Source organism: Pelobates fuscus, chromosome 6 (assembly GCF_036172605.1).
Source record: "Pelobates fuscus isolate aPelFus1 chromosome 6, aPelFus1.pri, whole genome shotgun sequence".
NCBI classification, from domain to species: Eukaryota; Metazoa; Chordata; class Amphibia; order Anura; family Pelobatidae; genus Pelobates; species Pelobates fuscus.
Window position 1 is genome coordinate 138,333,430 of NC_086322.1, and position 21,504 is coordinate 138,354,933.

Below are 21,504 nucleotides of genomic sequence, written 5' to 3' on the forward strand. Positions count from 1 at the left end.
CCAATACACAAACACAGACACTGCATTCACTACACTGCTTCAACTACAAAAGCACAGACAATGCACCCACTACACCGACACTGCACTGACTACACAATATTTACTACAATGAAACTGCATGCACAACACTGCATCCACACATACGCTGCATCCACTACACACACACACACACACACACACACACAAACACAAACACACACACACACTCTCTTTCTCTGTATCCACTATACACATGCATACAATGCACTCACTATGCACACTGCATACAATATACACACTGCATCTCCTGGATGTGCATGAGGTTTGGTAGGGGTGGATTGGTGGGGCAGCATTTCATCCTTCCACCCAGACAGCACAATGTCCTGCTTGGAGCAAACAACATCTCTCTCAAATCCTTAAAGCCATTGTAATACAGATTGGGAACCTGGATATGGAAATTTTAAAGTGACACTGCAGACCCCTAAAGCACTTTTGCTTGCTTAAATGCTGTTTCCGTAAGGAGTGTGTCCTCTACTTTCATTTTGCAAAAGGTGCAGATTTCAATAGAAATTGGCACTTTTATAAATTAACCTTGTTACACCCTCCTGACTGTCAATTAGGCAACCAGTCCTGTTACTTCCTGGTTTGTTTATCTTGTGGAGCTAAACTCAAGAGGAAGCAATTGCTCAAAGACTTGCAATTGCAAAGCCTTCTCATTGAGATGCATTGGCAAGTCTGTGATTGGACAGCAACAGATTGTATAGGCGGGGTTAGAAGAGGAGGGTTTGCAAAGGCTTCTGACAAGAGATCTGCAGGTCTTGCAATTTGTTTTTAGATATACACCCAACAAAAAAATGCATAATTAAATGTTAGCATGTTTACATTAGGGGTATACATACTAAGCACTTTACATTTTTTTTTTAGCATATTTGAGCAGTGTAGTGTGCCTTTAACTATAGCACCCGTCTGACAGATATTGATGAGTGTAGATTGCGAACTCATGCTTGCAGAGAACACAACCAAGCACAAACACAATTGGGAATTACACCTGTGCATGCACTAATGCATTTACTGGAACTAAACTCAACTCTACTGGTGAGTTAGCTCTAAACGCTCTTGTCCGAGAATAGCATTTGATTAACCAAAGGAGTCTTTATCCTGGAATCAAATGAGTCTTGCATATTTAATTAGCTTTTCATATGTCTACTACTTTAATCTTGAAATAATCCCCTGTAATCTCCATAATCACTAAACCATCTAAAACCTCGTAGACCTCTTGTTTTCCATTCTGACCGATCTTATCTATTGAAAGTAATCCTCATTCTTAGTCTCTGACTGTGATCTTCAACTACTTAACTGTATTTCTTCAGATATTTTAATTCTTACTGTATTAAAGGGAAACGGTAACCACTGTAACTGCTTCATCTAATTGAAGTGCCTATGGTGTCTGTACTCCGCTGGCACCAAAACCATTTTTAATGTTTTAATGCTAGACGCGAGACCCCAGCACCCCATCCCATCAGTACTGCTTGTGCTTATGAAGATACATTAGCCTGCGTAGGAATTGGTGGCTAAATGAGTGTCAGCTGACCAGGAATGAATTTGTATGTCTAGATAAAGTAATCTCTGTGTTAGCAATACCTTCACTAGGGGCAGGGCTGTGGCCGGCCAGGGACCCTCATTCAGTGTTAAACTGATTGAAAATGCTTGCTGACGTGCATTATGGGTGGGGGGTGTCCTATTTCAAAGGCACGGTACTAAAGTGTCGATTTCAATGGGATATTCCCTTTCATTCTTAATCTTTTAGGATTAATTAATGTATCACCCCTCTGGCTGCCAATCAAACAGCCAGAGATATTTGTTTCCTGCTTCCATTAGCTCTCCTGAGCTAACGCAAGTGGCAGGTGCACTCAACTTGACTGTGCCTGCCTTCCCCCATGCCTCCTTCTCAGACTTTAGATCAACACACTGTGGTGTTAGCTTCACAAGCTCTCAATGAGACGCCTCTGATAGGATTTTTCCCTGTGAAAAGACAGTTTGTTTTTTCCAGGGAAAAATGTAGAGGGTTGCAAAGACTGCAGTTCATAAGCAATCACATATACCTTTAGAATCTGCTCTGCCTTGATACCACCATGTTCCTCTTCATCTGTCTCTTCCTGTGATCTATCTATCTATCTATCTATCTATCATCCATCTATTTCTACAATGTTATTGTTTACATTTGTTTGTTAAATATCTATCTGAAGATATACAAATCATGATCTCCATTAGATATCTACCTAAAAAGCTATTTTAGATGAGGTTTATCAAGTTTAACATATAAAGTAGCATCGGCCCTGTCATTTTTTTTTTTTATTTATTTTAATCCCTCTTCCTATAAACCAATTAAGACCAGTAGTCAATTAACGAAAAGATCAATACTTTTGTTAAGCGTTGTTTCTGTGCAATATTTAATTGTTAATTGCATGTACATAGATAATGTTAATGTTTGATAGAAAAATAAAATAACGTCTGTCAACTTCTGTCTTTTGCAAACATTTTCCATTAATATGCTATTAAGGCGGTATTCTCTGTTTTCATGTTTTCTGATAGACTGCATTAGAACTTTATTGAAATTCTAAATGAAATTTAAATATATAAAATAAAGTAAGGACGATTCAGCCATTTTTGTTGCATAACATGGTAAGAAAAAGGGGCCTTAAACACCTGCCTGTGGCATTCTGCCATTTCCCATCACCCTTTGCAACAGCCAAACATGTGCTGCTACAACTTCTTCTAGTCTACTAGCATATATATAACAATAATAACAGTAAACTCTAGTCTTGTAAATTAGGATTCAAACGAATAGCAAGTTGTTTGAATTTTGGTTAAATGGTGGGTCGTCCAATCCATAACTCTGAAGATGTGCTTTTGTCACGGAAAAACAATAAAGATAATGGTCAAATAGGTTGGTTTTCTCCAAGATTCAGTGTTCTGTCCATGGCACCAAAAATAAACGACAATTGACTATAAGGGAACAACCACTACATCAAATAAATAAAGAAGTAAACCAAATAAATAAATAAAGAAATGATCTAGGAATCAACTAGACCGATTGCTTAAAATACACAGCCGAATGTTCGTAGTATGAGGAAATACTATTCTATTATTTATTTAATAATAACATATGCTTTTTTTAAAGGTCCTGAAAATGAGGCTATCGTGGTCGTGGTACTGCACAATATATATACATGTAAATATTATGTATATATTTTGCAGTAAAGGGATGGGATTAGTTTTTGATTCCTTTTTGTTTTTTGTTCAAAGAGTTTTCCACAAAGTGTTGACATGGTTGAAATTTTGACAAGGCAAAAGATTAAAAATCCATTTATTTTGTTTATCAATGTTTATTTTCTGGATTTTCGGAATAGATTTATATATTTGTTTGACAAATGCGAGGAATTTTATTTGAGTGATTGGCTAGAATCAAATTCTTGCACGTCTTCTGAAAAATTTTAAACATGAAAATGATATGATAAAGTAAAGTATTGTGTCCCTTGCCACATTATATTTTGTTGTTACAAAGGGGTTAAAACTATTTTCTGTACGTCAATGTTTATTTATTTTGTTTTGGTATTTTATTGATGCAAGCAATAAAAATCAGGTTATGAACTTTTTTTCAGAGTCTTCTACAAATGCCAGCACGTTTATAGTCATTACAAATAATTCTTCTGGAAATGGGTACTCAAGAGAATGCCCCAAGTCACATGAAGGATACTGTTTAAATGGAGGTGTTTGTAGCTACCTAATTAGTCCTGAAGACTACAGTTGCAGGTGAGTTGCACATTTTGAGATAGTAAAGCTCATATTGTATCTAGATATTACATGTAAAATATATGACTTCAGAGAAAAATACAGTGGCAGTTGACACAGGAGCTAAATTGGAAAAATAAATATCTCCAAATGAGATCCATAGTTTCCATTGTAAAAAACAGTCATGTTTGATCTCATTTCAAAATAGACGATTAATTAATTGGGAACCCCTGGTCTAGCTAGATAGAGACATCTTGTCATCAGCCATATTCTATCTGCAACTGGATCACAACATGGCACTGTAAATCAGTCCCCTAGATGGCACTATTGACTTGTTTAAAACGTGGTAGGAACTATTTCGCGAGAGCCTTATAGCCCCTTTGTCATTCCATTTAGAATCTTCTGGAGAAGGTTGTATTAAGAGCAGCTGTTTGTTGTCCTTTTATTAATCCTACTATTAATATTACATTCCTGTACAAATAAGCACACATAAAAACAATCAAGGGATTCAATGCACAATGAATGTACATAATTATAGTTAATATTTATATATCGCACTTAACAGTGGTTAGGAAACAACCAGTTTTAGAAGGTTTAATATGAGAAACCTTATTTTATTTTGTACTTTTACAGATATTTTTCTATGAAATTAGAACAAAAAAACCCAATGAAATAATGCTTTTTTTTTTTTTTACCAATTTGAAATGTTTAATTTATGACATGTCTCAAAAAGCATTTTTTTACATATCCCCAAAAGAAGAACTATTTTAGGGGAAGTAAGAAAAGTAAGGGTTCTTGTAAATCTTATGGTGTTGCAATGTCTGTTTTGCTAATAGAGCAGTTGAATATTCCTGGTGCTATGAAATAAAATAATAATTAGCATTTAAAGACTCACGATGGTTCACCACCACTGCCAAAATATTTGTGTGCATTTTGGTGAATCGGATTTTTTTTTTTTTTTAGTAACCATTTATATTGTAGGGTTGCATAGTAAATGTAATATAAAAAATATAATGCATTAATTGACAAAAATCGGTAACAGTCCAATTTTCAAGATAGTCATCAAAGAATGATAGAGGAAGTAGCAGGAAAAAATGGAGAATGTAATAGGAAGGGGGGGTATTCTGTGTGCTCCAGTTGTGGCTACAAACTAGCAAGCAATAGGCAATTATGTTTGGTTCCAGGCTTCTGGTGAAATGTGTGCAGGTTCCTCTAAATGTCGGAACCTTATAGTCCTTACAGACCTCTGTAAGCGTTTTCTACCACAATATGTTCTATTGTGAATATTATTTGGTGCACAGAGTGTATAGCACCTTATTGTGGCTGTGGTTCTTAAAATGTTTTTATTACCGTAAATATTGTTCTTATTCTAAACCATTGATGACTACCTCAAAAAGAAGCCAGTTCATAAGGAACTGCATTGCCAAGGTTAATTATCGTTGTACTAAACCAATGCTAAGAATTTAAGGCATCATAAATAATCCATCTGCCACTAGAAATCAGTATATAGAATACCAGAGACTGAGATTGCGTTATTTTATAGACAAAGCAATGACCTTTAATTGTGACTTCGTATATATGTAGCTAAAAAACGGTGTTTTAGTCTGAGCCAGCTTTTATTTTAAGTGGCTCAGAAATATGTGAGTTTACACATTTATACACTGTTTTATCAGTTGTTTGTACATTATTACCCTATGTTTTCTTGTCTGATTTTATTCCTATAGGATTCAGATTGATCACAGGGGTAACCGATTTGTTATTTATTTTTTCTGTGTTTGCTCTCACCATTCTTATTATTTTAACTGCATTTTAACCTATACACTGAGAAGTCCATGGTGTGTTGATATAGGGTGCAAAAAAACACAAGGTGGTTTTACTGTACAGAGCTTGGGGGTCTGGGGCACAATGACAGTTGTCTTGTGAGCCATGGCTTCTGCTATACAATATAGCTTACATATTAGTGGGTTAAATTAGAATGCAACTCATTTTATTATTTGTATATGATAGGGTTTACTCTCTCTGGAATGTAGCTCTCCGCACTAGAAGCCCTTATGATATACACAATTAAGACCTCTTTATTCCACTCATCAGTTAGAATTTAGAAAATATAAAAAAAATATGTAAATCTGTATGTGTGTCTGTATGTGTATATATATCATGCAAGAATGCAGCCCCAAGAAGGGCAAGTGGAAAGATCATCTAAATTGCTCATCAGAACTGCAAATAATAAATACAGTCAGTATGAATATTTGCAGAAAAACAAAAACAAATCTGTAAGTATTTTTTTTTAATTATTTGTATTTATTTATGTTGCTTTTAATGAGTCTAAAATAAAATCTAGGATGTTTGAAACAAAAAAAAAAAAAGTAAAAAAAATTACATGCAATTTAAGAGTGAAAAAAAATATATAACTAATATGTCCATTGTGGAAAAGGACATAAAAATATAGTGGATTGACAGTTCTACTGTGCGCACATGATCTTTAAAGAAGCATTGTTACGTCCTTGACTTAAAAAAGCTGCATGTAGTATTCTTAAAGAGCATTATCACATGATTATCATGTATAAGCTGCCTTTCAGATGGAGTTATGCCGTATAGAATGTAGCATGATCTAAAATTCTTTGGTGTATATAAAATAACTCCTAAGGTATCAATGTATTAAAATGTGTAGTCTCCCTTTGATCCACTTTTACAGAGTGTGAATAATTGGGTAATAACAGACACTGTAAAATGTCATTACTAAAATTATGCTTCCTACAACTTTATATTTCTTTTCTGCACGTATAACAAATCTGAGCATGCTGTCTGGTATGTACTTAACTCCTTCAGCTAAGTGAAATAAAATACATTTGTCTATAGCAGGGTTCAAGCTACTGGCTTTACATTTCCTGTTCTATAAATTATTATTATTAATATATGAACTGCATTGGGGCTATATTGTAGCTGGCACAGAGTTTAACATGGACTGCCTTTAGAATCAATAAAAGCCTGTAGATATCTGACTCTGGAACCCACTCACTGGTAATAAAAAGCTACCTGTAACAGTCAGAATACTATATCAACCAGATTAATATCTATAGAGAAATACTAAATGCTGATTAAAATAGACAGATTATATGGTGATGTTAAGAATCCTTTTTTTGTGTGTATTTAGAGCAATTAAATATGTAGCTTTTAATAGTTTTGTTTTCATTATTCAGCATACTTAATACAACACATAAGCCCCAACATTAAAACTGTGAACATGAATGACCTCACCACACATAACGAAGTGATGAAGTTAATGACATCCATTTGCTCTTTGATATTTCCATGTACTTATAGTGTACTGTCATTGCTATATTAATTGAATAATTGAAATAATGATTGTAGCCAGTCATTAAAGGCATGAGCTATTGTTTGTTTGCTTTAATTGTGTGTGTGTATTTTATTTTTTTAACTGCACAGCATAAGTCAGTGGTCCATCACGTTAGTTACATTTTACTGCTCCTTTAAGAGTGTGCTGGCTTGCTTGGCAACATTTAAAATCGGTTAAGTTAAAAGAACACTATAGTGTCAGTAACACAAACTTGTATTGCTGACACTTAAGTGTTAAACTAACAATTTAGGCCCCCGGTACCTGCTGAGAATGTGATAGGTTTACAATTGTTATGTAAAGAGCATATAAACATCAGTTGTGGTAGAAAGTGTAATTTTATTACTAATAGTAATAATTGTAAAAAAAAAAAATAGCAATACATTTTCTAAAAAAACCCAAATGACTATTTCTTGGAAAACACTCTTCAAGGCTGGATTGTGCTTTGTCTCTTACAGGTGTTTGCCAGGATATGTGGGTGAGCGATGCCAATATGATGATCTGGAATGGTGGGCGCCACGTTCCATGCAAATTAAGATTCGCAATGTTACTATCGCTGTTTCCTTGACTGTACTCATCCTCGTCCTGGGACTTGGTTCATTTGCAATATATTTTTACAGGTGAAGTTTTTAATGCCGTACCCATGAATGAAAATCCATCTTGCAGTAAGAAAAATAAAAAAGATGCACATTAACCAAAAGCAGCAGAAAGGATGCTACTATTTCTGTATTAGAGTAGTATGCAAATATATTTACACGGTTATTCACCAAAGTGAGAATTTTGAGTAAATTCAAACTTAATTTAAATGTAAGGCCATTATAGCCAAATTGGAAAAATTCTCAGCAAAAAGTCAGGTATGCTTATAGTTTGGCTATTCTGGCCTTACATTTAAAATTCACTTGGAAGTTGCACATTATTAATTAATCCTGTATATATCTACAATTGCGTTTTACATTTTTTATCAAAATATTACTGATATTTAATATATTAATATATGGGCGGAGCTAGCTGCAGAACAGAGCGGTCGCATTCTCTTGAGCTCTGTACTTATGCTCTTAAATATTGCGGTAATAAGGGGAAATTGGTGGCAGTACCTGACAGCAAACTACCACTCTAGTGCCTATGGGTGCAATGGGTCAGAAAAACAAGAAACAGCGGGCAGACAAAGACCCCTTCAGCCGAGACATCGGAGAATAGCTGTGGGGCTCCCAAAAGCCTGCATGGGACAAAATGGTTCCAGGAGACGAGGGCTCCTCTTACTCTTCCGAAGATCTTTCCTACGATTCTGGGTAGGGGGCCTCGCTTGATCCACCAGCAGTGCCAAAAGCCAAGCCATGGGAGACCCGGTCACGGCGGCACAACTCAAAGACATGCTCTCTAAACTGAGAGCGAACATTGCTGACATGGCCTACTATAAAGACACCATAGAAGGTGCCATGACTAAGAGAGCCCTCCTGGAGGCAACAACGACAACACACGACTCTAGGCTAACCTCTGTGGAACGCAAACTGGCGGAACTCTAACGGAAACAGAGCACCACGACAGAAAGAACCAAGGCTTTGAAAGATCAAAGACGACTATACAATTTAAAAGTGTGGGGAATCACGGATTCGGTGAGCTTTACCGACCTGCCACACTATGTGCCACCTGCTAAACACGCTACTAAACATGCTGCTAGCACCAAAACAAGCCAAAGCAGTTAAGATTGATGGCATGTTCCGACTGCCAAAACCGGCGTCAGCACCATCAGAGAAAACAGCAGAACTGATAATCAGGTTCTAATCCCTACAGAACAAGACTCTAATTTGTGTAGCTGTTCATGGACACGCTCCCCCGCTGTTTGAAGACTCTGCCCTATCGCTGTTCCTGGACCTCACCAGAGGCACTATTGCATGGCGCAAGACCCTGATCCCATGAGCTAATTATATTTCCTACTACTGGGGGTGTCTGAAGGTGCTGTCCTTTACACACCAGAGCTCGACATACAAAGCTTCGACCTACAACGCCTGGGCTTGCCAGGACCAGTGGGGACAGCAACAACAGGCCTGGCACGTCTAGACCACTCCACAGGAGTTCTCCCCCCGCTCAACCCAATGCAAAGTGCATGCCAGGGAAGAAACCAGAACAACACCTCCCCAGAAGTCGGACTCCCAAACTCCTGAAGGGTCCACCAAATAACATTATTGTGAACTGCATTTATATTGAAGTTGCCACATGCTGTTTTTTAACTGTTTAAATATGTTCTTCCAGCGCTTACATATGGGTAATTATGTTTTATGTTTCCCTTTGTGCCCACTCATAAGTCCTATATTACACACTAAGTCACTGGGGAACGTATCGGAAGCCACCCCGCACCTCTCCCCCCTCCATGTCTTGATAGTGGGATATCGTACCTTATCTGCAGACCCAGGGAGGGGATCTATTCCCATAGGGGTTCTACTATACATGTGTGCCTTTCCTGACCCATACTGTCCTACCCTATGGGTGAAAAGACCTCCTAAATGTCTACTTTTGTGTAATATTTTTGTCTCTCAAAACTACCGGTAATTAGCATACTTCTGTGCCCAGGGTGCTTTCTCTCCAAGACACCACCAATGCTCATAACCACTGACATGCTAGTCTGATTCCTCTAACTCTAAAAAAGTGCCTGAATCTAACTGCCATATACTTGTTTCCTTTGTTTGACATACGCCGGCATCTGCTGTTGTGCATAGCAGGCTTCATTGTTATTCTCTGCACAATAAAATAAGATATATATATGAAATTAATGAATAAATAAATAAATGTCTTATAAGTGTTAGGAATTAAAAGTGAGTAAATTTAAATTTAAAAGGTAAAACAGATCAATTAAAAAACATCTCAGTCGGCTGTATTTTCATTTTAGCTGGTTTGGCCTAGAATTTTAAATTTACTTTTAATTTACTTTGAATGCTCAGCGATTGACACTTTAATGAATAACCCTAAATATATTGTTTTGCTTCTGACAAAGTAACTTTTGTTATTGTTATGTTATAAAAATAAATTATGTATAAATTTTTTTTCTAAACCAAAACAAATTTAAACTTTGATTAAAATCCCTTTCCTTGCAAAATGTGTTGGCACTATAGGAATAAACTGTACTAATTATGTTTTAATGTCATTTTAGATCCCCAAATCAATCTAGAATAACCAATATTTAGCTCAACAGTAACAACAAGTTTTTATTTCTTCCAATGTTTTTCATTTCTCTGTTATTCCAAATGTTCCAGATAATTGTAACAATTGAAGTTTATTAGAAAAGAATATTTATAATTACACGCTTGGTTGAAATAATATTATACTGAGCTTACATCCAGACTGCTTATGTGAAACGTCTTCAAAGGAGAACAATGAGCAGCTAATATTGAAAGCAAATGTTCACTGGTTCCTACTGAGATCTAGCATGTTTTGATTAAAATGTAAAAATATAACAACATGATAATCCCGACTTCCTTAAAAAGAAGAGACTGCCATCTGTTATTCATTGAGCCAGCATATTGGAGATCCAAATTGGTTTGCACAAAATTTAGCTCAGCCAGGAAAACATAATACACATTGGACATGTGACGAAATCTGATCAAGAGACCTCATATGTATCAAACATCATGGATATCTGATATATTGGTTAGCTACCAATCTGTGATTTAATTGGCCCTATTCCAAACAAGGGGCAAGTCAGACCACCTATAGTCTGTATCTTTGTCAAGAGGAAAGAATAAGCAGGTGAAAAAAAAAAATCTAATATCCTTAATGTCTAACATAGAGCCAGTGAGTACTTTTTAAACCAACAAGTTATGTATAAATCCAAATATTTTAGTGGTATTATAATTATTGTACATTTAATTTTAGAGCACTGATGTATTCTGCAGCTCTCTACAAGCTGTATTTAATAGCAATAACATCTGTTATATTCCAATAATAAACCTATTATCGTCATTGTGTCAGTATTAAAGGAGAGGTAGTGTTACAGTATTACCCGTTATAGTGGGGAACCTAGAAACTGTTAGAAACTAGAAAAAGCTGAACAGCCCAGTCAGATGAAGTATCGACATAAAACGACTTGAAACCTAAATGACTACTCTATTAACCAGAATTAATGGACCACTGTACCACCATAAAGCACTTCAGCTCCATGTGAGGAGTGTCCCACAACAATGACAGTTTGTAAAAGTGCTGATTTCTATTAGAAGTCTGCACATTGATAAATATTGACTGCCTGCTGTAAGTGCACATATGCACGGCGGGACACCTTCAATGAGAATCCTCTGATTGGCTATTTTCCTGTGACGAGACTAAAAGTCTCTTCCGAGGAGAATGGGGAGGGCTTGCAAAGGCTGCAGCTCATAAGATCTTAGGCAGTGCAGTATTCGTTTAAATGCTGTGCAGTCCTTTTTGGCCAACAAACACTAACCAGCAGAGAAAGAGGGACAAACCTACAACTGTGCCAATGTATTGGATAATAAAATATTCTAGTAAAATGCATGTTACTTGTCATGACAGGTCCATTTAACAGATAGCTCCCACATCACTGAATGTATGATTTATCATGGTGATAAATCAAACATTTATTTGCTTTGAGAATTGTTTTTTCTATACTCAGCTGCTGCTCCTAACAGCAGTGCCACCATCTCGGAGGAGCTGTAGGTATTACAGTGCTTTATTTAACCCACTCTCTAATGTTACTCCCTACCTGCTGCAATTGGCCCAGTTTGGGGATATTTCTCCAAGCAGAATAGCCCTCTGTGCTGATGAAAAAATAATGGCTTTACAGTCATCACTGCCATAGTACTCCAGCAAGCACGAGGAACATAATGACAGGCAGAACCGACTGAAGGAGGACCCTGGTCTAATGCACAGGGTTTGATTGACAGGTAGAGAAGGGAGCATATTTTTAAAGAGCTTTACATTAAACTACATACATTTCCTAGCATTTCTGCTAGTACAATGTATAGATTGAATTTAATGCTCTTTAATGGCTGGTTAAAAGATAAGCGTTAAAGTATATGTTATAAAGTATGTGTATTCTTTGTGTGTGCATGCATGTGTGCATGTGTGTGTGTGTACACAATACATAGAGAAAATCAATAAATATAACATGTGCCCTCCAAGATCCTAGTTTTAAGCATTCATATCCAAGTGCCTGTCTTTTTTGTAATAATCTGTCTGTGTTTTCCCTGCAAGGCATCAGATGTATCAGAGGAAAAGCCCTTATAAACCAGAAGCGCCGCCAGACGCCTCAGCGGTTCCTAATAGAAGTGAGTAGTAGAGAACCTGCGGTATAGACATTCTTTCTTATTATTATTACTTTGTCGCTTAGTGAGGGTGGCAGGAAGCATCAAAGGGCAGGAGGGATCCACTGGAGATTATCCGTGAAATTATTCACATCTTCTATACATTAAATAGCTGCCAGACTCATCCAATGTTTGCCCTGAACTTTAGTTCATCTGACTTCATTGTTATCCTTCAACGTTCCCAGCTGCCTGGCTGTACTGCAGCTATTAGGCTGTGTTATTGTTAGCTCAGGCACACAACAGTTGGAGGGCTAACTTTAAATTAAGGAAATGGCATTGCTATGACATGCCAGCAGATTATGAGCCACTTTCATATGATAGTCCTTCCAGCCTAGTGTGTGCCAAAAAGCTGTGTGCATGACTACATTATTAATCTGTAGTTACATTATTAAAAATAATAATGCTGTATTGCTGAAATAAAGCTTCCAAATACATAACATAACTTTGGCACTCGTGCCTGTGCACTGCGCAGTCAGAGTGGGAAGAGCCAGGAAAGCACATTTCAAATTTTAGGCTGAAACATTCATAGAGGAAAAAAATCTCCAAGTGAGCTATGTTTCCAGCTCAATTATATGAGCCTGATTATTTAAGCTTTGTAACCCTGTAAAAGAGTTGATTTTTTAGTGATTGGACCAGTTCGCCAATTCAGAGCACATTGCATGCTCTGAGACGGTGAAAGGACGAGGAGGGATTTTGTGAGTGAAGGATTTTCAATTTTAAAAAAAACCAAAACCCTGATTCATGTAGTGAAGGGAAGCAGAGGGTTCACACAAAGGGAGAGGAGAAGCTAGATAAATCTTTTGCCAGTGTGCAGTGTTCGCTGACGACAGATGCAAAATATTCACAGAAATGACATTTGGCAGTCCAGAACAGACTTCTGGGCTGCCCAAGTCATGTGTGCCTAATGGCACACAAGAGCAATATCTTTGTATGCGCGCCATGTTTCAAGACTTCATATCCAGACTACTACCACCTTGAACACTTCAAATCACTGAAGTGGTCATGGTGGTTGGAATAACCCTTTAACGACTGCGAACCTCACACACATTCTAAACAGAACTGATTTTCTCTGTGTATTAATGTTAAAAAATAATAATAAGATCTCAATAGAGGTAAAGAGTAATAAAGGGGTCAAAGAGATTTCCAGTCTCCTGGTCCCTTTATAGAAATACTGGACATCTGAAAGAAATTCTAAGTCAATTCAAAGTACATTTCAAATTTTGGGCCAAAATAACTGAGGTGGAAGCATAGCTGATAGGTGCAATATCCAGAGCAGTGATGGTTCCCCTTTAAACTTGGAAGAAATTAACTTTCACCTACATGATATTTGTTTGGGAAGGTCTCCTATATTATTCCATTAAACCTAATCATTACCTGGAAAATATGACTTTCTAGATTCCACAGTGGGGGCGATTTATTATTATTTAAGTTCTAAAAAAAAACAACCCAAAAAAGTAAAAATGGGAGAAATCACTAATGGAATGTGCTGGCTGGACTACTGGTTTCCATGGTTATTATCCCACTTTTAGTACTTATAGGTACACGATAGGTACCAAATCAACTTTAGCTTAATAAAGCAGTTTTGGTGTATAGATCTTTCTCCTCCAGTCTCACTGCTCATTTCTCTGCCATGTGTAAGTTAAATCACTTTGTTTCTGTTTATGCAGCCCATGCCACATCTCCCCTGTCTGTGACTCATACAGCCTACATGAAAACAAATGGTTTCATTTTCAATCAGATATTTACATGCTTTATAAGTTTGTATTGCCTTATCTGTACATCGAGCTTTAGTTCCACACATGAGGCTCCTGCAGGGTTTAGAAGGCTATTAATATAGAAAGAGATATGAAATTCTAAGAAACTCTTCCTAAACACTAAAAAAAAAACTGTTACAATGATCTTTGGAACTGTACCTAAATTACGTAAACTACAAAATCAACAACTGTGTATCAGAACAAATTCAAATAGCACACTGACAGCAGTCTGCTCTTTTAAATATCGAGGTATGTTGCTAGACCCCAATCTATTCTCTGGCCTTCACATTGAAAAAATCTCTTCAAAACTTTACCCAAAACTAGGTGCCCTGTACAGAAACAAATCCTGCCTAAGCCCTACAGTAAGGAAACAGTGCAACAAATGCTAATGCCGGTTATTGATTATGGGGATGTAGTATATGCACCCAAACCCACCTTAATAAACTTAATACATTATATATTTCGTTCTGCTGCTTTGTACTAAAATGTAATTAATCTACCCACCACTGTGATATGTTAAAAGAGCTAACCTGGCTGTTGCTGGAATCCCAATGCACTCTTCATCTTTCCAGCCTTGTGCATAAGAGCATTTCTCCCACCCTACCTGAGTAGAATGCTCTCCCCAGCTGTCCCCACCTCCTATAACCTCCGATCCAGTACTAGCATGATATTTAGCGTACCGCAATACAAAAATAAAGTTGCTTGATCCTCAGTTTCCTACAGAGCACCGCAATTATGGAATAACCTCAGGGACACAGTCAAATCTTCATTCAATCTAAAATCTTACGAGATCTATGGCAATATACCTCAGCACAGAATACACCTGTCATGGTTGACTATATGTATTACCTGTTATGTATTACATTTATACATGTTTTATATAGGAAGGCTGTGCAAGTCACATTGAAGGAGATGTGACTGGCGCTCTATAAACAAAGTGATTTAACTCCTAAATGGCAGAGAATTGAGCAATGAGACTGCAATGGCATGACCTATACACCAAAACTGTTTCACTAAGCTAAAGTTGATTTGGTGCCTATCGTGTCCCTTTAAGACCACTTTCTAAAACATAACACTTTGATAAATCTCCCTAACTAATGTCTTCTGCTTTCTACTTCCCTATAAATCCCAATTTGCATCTATAATTGGATTGTGTACACTTTTGATTTTTCAGTGGTTCAGTGAAGGTTAATGGAATTTAAGAGCTATATTCTGTGGGTAGCCAGAAATAAAGTTACTACGAGGGTTGGTATTAACAGCAAGCACAACTGGTAATGAAATGAATAAAGTAGGAACAGTTGGTGTTTTATTGAACTCTTTTTTTTTTTCATTCTGAGATCTTAAGATCTAAGTTGTTCATAGTTTTCTTTCCATCTCTTTATGTCCTTACTATTTTTTCTGTACTTTGGCAAACTCATCAGATGACCTTTAAAATCCTACAAGTTTGCTATAGAAAAAGTGGCATGCTAGCATTCTAACTGTTTGTTGACCAAAAACAATATTGCAGCACACTGACTAAATTGATTTGAAAAGAGCATTCTTTAATCGAAGCACTAGTGAAACGAACAAATAATGTACCCAGTCCGTGAGACTTCATACTGTACAATAAACCATTCAGACGGTCTGAGTCTCTGATAGTCACTGAATGCCACCCATACTGAATAGCATTTTTATACGGAATCAATAGAGAGGGCAGTACCTATGTCCCAATATTAATTCCATTCAAAAACAAAGTTGACCTGATGTCAGAGCAGAGGCAAATTAGCTGCAGGTTCCCTCAAAGCATAGTGTACCCATCTGCAGCCTTATAAGCTGCCATGCTGTTGACAATGTAACGCTGGTGTGCGTCTGTAGATATATACACCAAATTCACTCCAGACAGGAGAAGTCCTAATAAAAAGGAGGAGATAGGTAAACGTATAGTGATGTGGACATTCTAACTGATGTGGTCAAGGAGAAGAAAACTGACAGGGTGAAGAGAAGGGAACTGGTGTGATGGAAAGAAGAAGGATTGGTATGGAAGAAGAAAAATGTTACTGATGGATTGCAAGGGAAGGTAATGGTTACAGAAGGGTTAGAGATTGAACACCGAAATAGAACTGGCGGACTGAGTGACAGGGGAATTAAACACGCATCTAACGTACAAGTGGGAGATGGAGAGTATAGATTGAATGATAGGGAATGATAACTATAATGATGGTTTAAGTTGTAATAGAGAAAGGAGATGGAGGGAGGCTGATGTGATATGGAGGGATCAATATTATCTGACGTAAAGAGCAGAATAGTGCTTTATATGAAGGGCAATAAACTGATGTGGATGGTGTGCCAGAGATGCAGAAAGAAAAGAAGTGGAGCACAGATAGAGAAGAGCAGTAACTTTAATGTGAGAGCGGGTTGTGAAATAACAAAAAAAAAAACCGAAAAAAACATTGGACTTTGGAGAGTTTAGTTTAACAGCTGATGAAAACAGATTCAATTTTACTAAGATCAAAACCTTAAAAATGCATTATTAAAGGAACACTATAGTGTTAGAAATACAAAGCTGTATTTCTAATCATATAGTGTCCTTCTGCCCCCACGCTCCATGAAATTCAACAAAAGCAAAAACTCAGTACACTATTCCCAAAATTATGAAAACAGATTCAATTTTAACTAAGGTCTAAATTTTCCCTTTTGCCAAATTTTGTGGGGCGCAAGGCCAGAGGGACACTACAGTGTTAGGAATACAGATTTGTGATCCACTAACTAGTATTTTTGTGGTCACCTGTGTACATTTTCAGTTAACCTGAACTATTTCCTTTGCAGAATCCTGTTGAACCTTCTAAATGGAACTCAGGACATCCACTGAAAATAAGCGCTATTTATATTATAGTGAGATAACAGCCTGAGAGATTTCCACGGAGAGCCATAATGGTCATTGCAGAATCTACTATCCAAGACGGGAAGAATGTATATTTTAAAATATCCTACTTTAAATGTTGAATTAATATGTAGATAAACAATGATGTGAGGTGACACATTTTTTTTTTAAATCTTTTCTCTAAATCCAGAAATATTGAGTTACCAAATTCCTCGTTAATAATGCTTTGGTTAATGAAACTGAAGTCATTAATCATGAACATAGCTACAAATGTCAATAATTAAAATCTCTGATTATTTTTCAATCATTTTCCCCAAAAAAAAGCATTTGTTAAAAAGTAGCAGATTTTATTTTTTCTATTTTTATTTTATGCCTGGATGTAAAATGTTCTGCAATATAATTAAGTAATTGATGATGACGCATTAGGAAATATTCTGTACAATGCACAGCAACATAACTGAGATCTCTCTGCCATCTGTACGTCAGATATTCTGGAAAGACATTTTATACTGGAAACAGAACTACTGAATGCATTCATTTTATTTGCTGCAAAACTCATGTGTGCATATAAACTAATATGACCCTTATATCTTCTGTTCCTCTCTATTTTTGGAAACAATTTTTATAGAATTTGTAGTAAATATAATATGCAGTATATATAAGGTATAAAATCAAATCACAGCCAGAAATGTTGCATTTGAGGGTTGTATGCGTGTTCTAGAACATAGCTAATTAATATGGAATTACGAAATAAAAAATTCCACTGTGTATAACAAAAATGCCTTAAAGTGTCAGTCTTGGCACTATTACCTTTGGTCTCTGAAGTGGAATGTCCTACTTCAGACAGAGTTAAATGTTGGGAGTGCCATTTGATGCACTCAGTCAATGAATTCTGGCCAAACACAGAAGCAATAGATGTCACTAAAGAGGAAGTGCTAAATCCAGCATTAGTAAACTTTGAAGAGGGGATGGAACCATCCAGGGGACTTCTAGCCCCGTAATTACAATTCACTGTATTGGTTAACTGTAGAGTTTGTAAATCCAGGCAATGGAAAACAAAATTTATAAGATCAATAGTGTTTTACAAAGTGGCGATACATAGATTTGAATGCAAAAAGCAAACTTTTGTGTATATTTCTGTACTCCAATTAGTAGGATAATATCCAACACCAAAATGTACTTGCCAGCAGGAATAAGTAAATATTAATTATTAGAAAAAAAATAGAAGTGAAGTACTACTCAACTTTAAAAATTGTCCCCACACATCTCACTGAATGAATATATATGAGACAGCAATACTTTCTGCGTTCTGTGAAAACGCATTTGATAGGATTATAGTAATATCACTAATAACTACTCTCATTCAGAATCAAGATTTGGGACAATTCACATAAACTGTTATAATGCTTATATATCACACATACAGTACAATTGTACTGAATATACTAACATCTCTTGTCGAATTGTTGATTAGTTTTAACACAAATACATTAAAAAAGGAGATAATAGAGAAATAATTATAACAAACATATAAGCAGACTATCTTGTATATATGTATACTTACACTAAATAGAGCCCTCTTTGCCAGGTTCTGGAAACACACTAGAGTGCTTTTATGAGTAGCAATGGCAACCTCTTCTCTGTTCTTATTGATCAGGTGTTATTAATATTAATATTATTATTATTGGCATTTATATAGCGCCAGCTTATTCCGCAGTGCTTTACAATGTTATATAGGTTGAAATGTTAAAATAAATGAGACAATTACAAATTGTTACAGGAACAACAGGTTGACGAGTACCCTGCTCAAACGAACTTACGACCTTCCCCTTTATATAAGGACAGAACACCATTCTAATGTAATTTTGTGTAAGAGTTTAGTGCATACGTTCTATAGCCAACTGCACACATTTTTGTCCCCCATTACCTTCACCCTGACTCTGGAATTAAATGTTCTGTTAATGCACCTACCAGATGGTTTAATTGTTTAATTATTTCCTGTTCTCATGTGTTTCTTGAATGTTTGTTTTTCCTAGCAGTTAATGCGACGGTTATGTAACGTACAGGAAACAAATAATGTACAAATTCGAAGAATAAGAGAGCGCAAATTAGATTAAATAAATGCACTATGACACTGTTTAACAAGTGCTTAAAAGCTGCTAGATACAATGAAAACCTTCCCAAGTTTTAAATATGTAAACAAAAAATTAAAATAAGTATCAGTGCTTAGTAGATATCCCATTGCCAGCCAAAATAGGGAAAAACAAACAATATCTTAATCACACCAAAAAGTTAGAGTTCCAATGTCTGTATATAGAAGATATATCCAAATGATTAGGGAATTGGAATGGTTACACGATAGTCTGTATGTTCTGAAGTTGGAGTAAATTCTGTCCGATATAACTTTGTATCCAACCTTAAATTGAAAGTAATACTGACATAGTGTAACTCTGTAGATGGAATTAATTTCCTGTACAAAAAAAATACCCTAAGTAGAACTCTTACAAAATTTGGTGGTGGAACATATCTCTAAGTGTCACTACATAAACATTGGTGCAATACAGTGCACTAGTCAGAATATATACGGTTACCTCTCCGTCCATGGGCTCCTGCAGGCCGATCCTGTGCACTGGAACCGATGCCCTTGGAGGGACGCCGACTTGCAAGTGCCGCTGTGATCGCTCCCAAAATTCAAAATAGAAACCCGGCCAAACTCAATCTACGCGTTTTGCCCATTTGGCTGACAAGGGAATATTTACCAAGCGCTGATACTGATTTTTATTTTTAGGAAACAAATAATATTGTTATACATTAAATATGCAATAGTGGTAGATTTGCACGTGAATTTAACGGATTAGGTAAAATAGATGTCTTACACTGTTAAGACCTATCGCCCTGGCTGTCATATTAATTGCAATGGTATTTATAAGGATGTACCCTTCCTTCAATGGAATGGACAAATTACTTTCAGGTTTTTAAAAACTGTGAATTCACTGCATTCTATAAAACTAAATAACATAAAAATACCCCAAAAAGTTAAAAACAAATGATTGAATTGTTGCATAGGCTTTAAAAATAGAACCAGGTACTTGATGTATTAAATATGATGCCAGTATTTTAAAACAAAATGTTCCATGTTTTATATCCAGGAAATGTAATTCTACACATTTAACTCAGGACCGATATAACCTTTACTTTGGAAACTGGAAAATAATTCAGTATTTGAAAACCTTCTTCAAAACCACTATACAGATGGATGCATGTTCAGTTCTGGTTTTTGAAGACAAAGAGGAATTGTAATATTAACAGTAAATGAACACAAATCATATTGTGCACTGCTCACCAGATCTACTCTGTCGTTTGATCATTCGATGTAGAAGGAATAATGAAAGGCATGCATGTGAATTCTCCGCAAGTCGTATGTGGTTTCCTCCTATCTGTACTTCTATTAAATTCTACTTGCTTATTTAGATTACAGCTGTTTTGAAAGTTCTGTATGGAACGCTAAATATGCAATAGCGGTAGGTCCTGCGTAGTGCATTTAATAGATTAGATTGCAAGGTAAATACCTAAAATGATCAACAGCTGTGATCCAAACTCAGCGTAATCTACTGTTACAACGAAAAGCATATGCTGCTTGTTATTTTTTATATTTTTTTTTGTGCAAAGATTTAAAATTACACATGCAGCATCATTCAACGAACTGTTACTGTTTCCCTCAAAACAGAGTACATGGACTATATATTTGGGTCTTTCTGAATATTGACGTTGATGTAACATTTCGGAAACTGAGATAATAAAACTGTAAATGCAGATTCCATGCTTCTCTATATTTTATATTGCATGTTATGTTGTCCTTGAATATGTCAGTTCTGTATAGTACAATCACCTTCTGAAGCCTGGCATCATGGCGTTATGTTATAATTACATTTTATTCTGATACACATTAGCTCCTTGTATTTTTTTCACATTATATATGAATGGAATTTGTCACTAAAAAATCTTGAACGTGATAAACAGAGAAGAGTACATTAATATGGGCAGGAAGGGGAAAGGATCAGCAAGAACCAAGTGTATCATTATATTCTTAAAGTGAATCTTTAATGTCAGGCTCAACTAAGTGTATAAAAACTCCCAGAACAATTCATCTAATTTATGGTACATTCTATAGTAAATTGCCAAGAGAGCTAATATACAGTTATTTACCTGCTGCCCCACGCTCAAGTGCCACCTTTTCCAGAGTTTTGTAGTCCACAAAGGCATTGACGATAAAGAATGCCAACAAATACTAACAGATCAGAGACTGAACTCTTGGACTACATTAAAGGGACATGCACATGCATGCTTACTGCTTGCTGCTAATGTTTTGCCATTTAGGATTTAAATCACTTTGTTTATACAGCCTGGAGGTTAATGCCACACTTTCCCTGACTGTGACTTACACAGCCTTCCTGA

At 36.2% G+C, this 21,504-nt stretch overlaps 1 protein-coding gene across 2 annotated transcripts in view; it reads left to right on the plus strand.

Moving 5' to 3' along the window:
- Positions 1 to 17,636, plus strand: part of EGF (epidermal growth factor) — a 129,292-nt gene extending 111,656 nt beyond the window's left edge. For both annotated transcript variants that reach the window (XM_063458350.1, XM_063458351.1), the window contains exons 18-21: positions 3,642 to 3,792; positions 7,585 to 7,746; positions 12,326 to 12,399; positions 16,995 to 17,636. In XM_063458350.1, the coding sequence (XP_063314420.1) occupies positions 3,642 to 3,792; positions 7,585 to 7,746; positions 12,326 to 12,399; positions 16,995 to 17,005 (398 nt within the window). In that variant the 3' untranslated portion in view covers positions 17,006 to 17,636. The remainder of the gene's footprint in view (positions 1 to 3,641; positions 3,793 to 7,584; positions 7,747 to 12,325; positions 12,400 to 16,994) is intronic.
- The last annotated feature ends 3,868 nt before the right edge of the window (positions 17,637 to 21,504 follow it).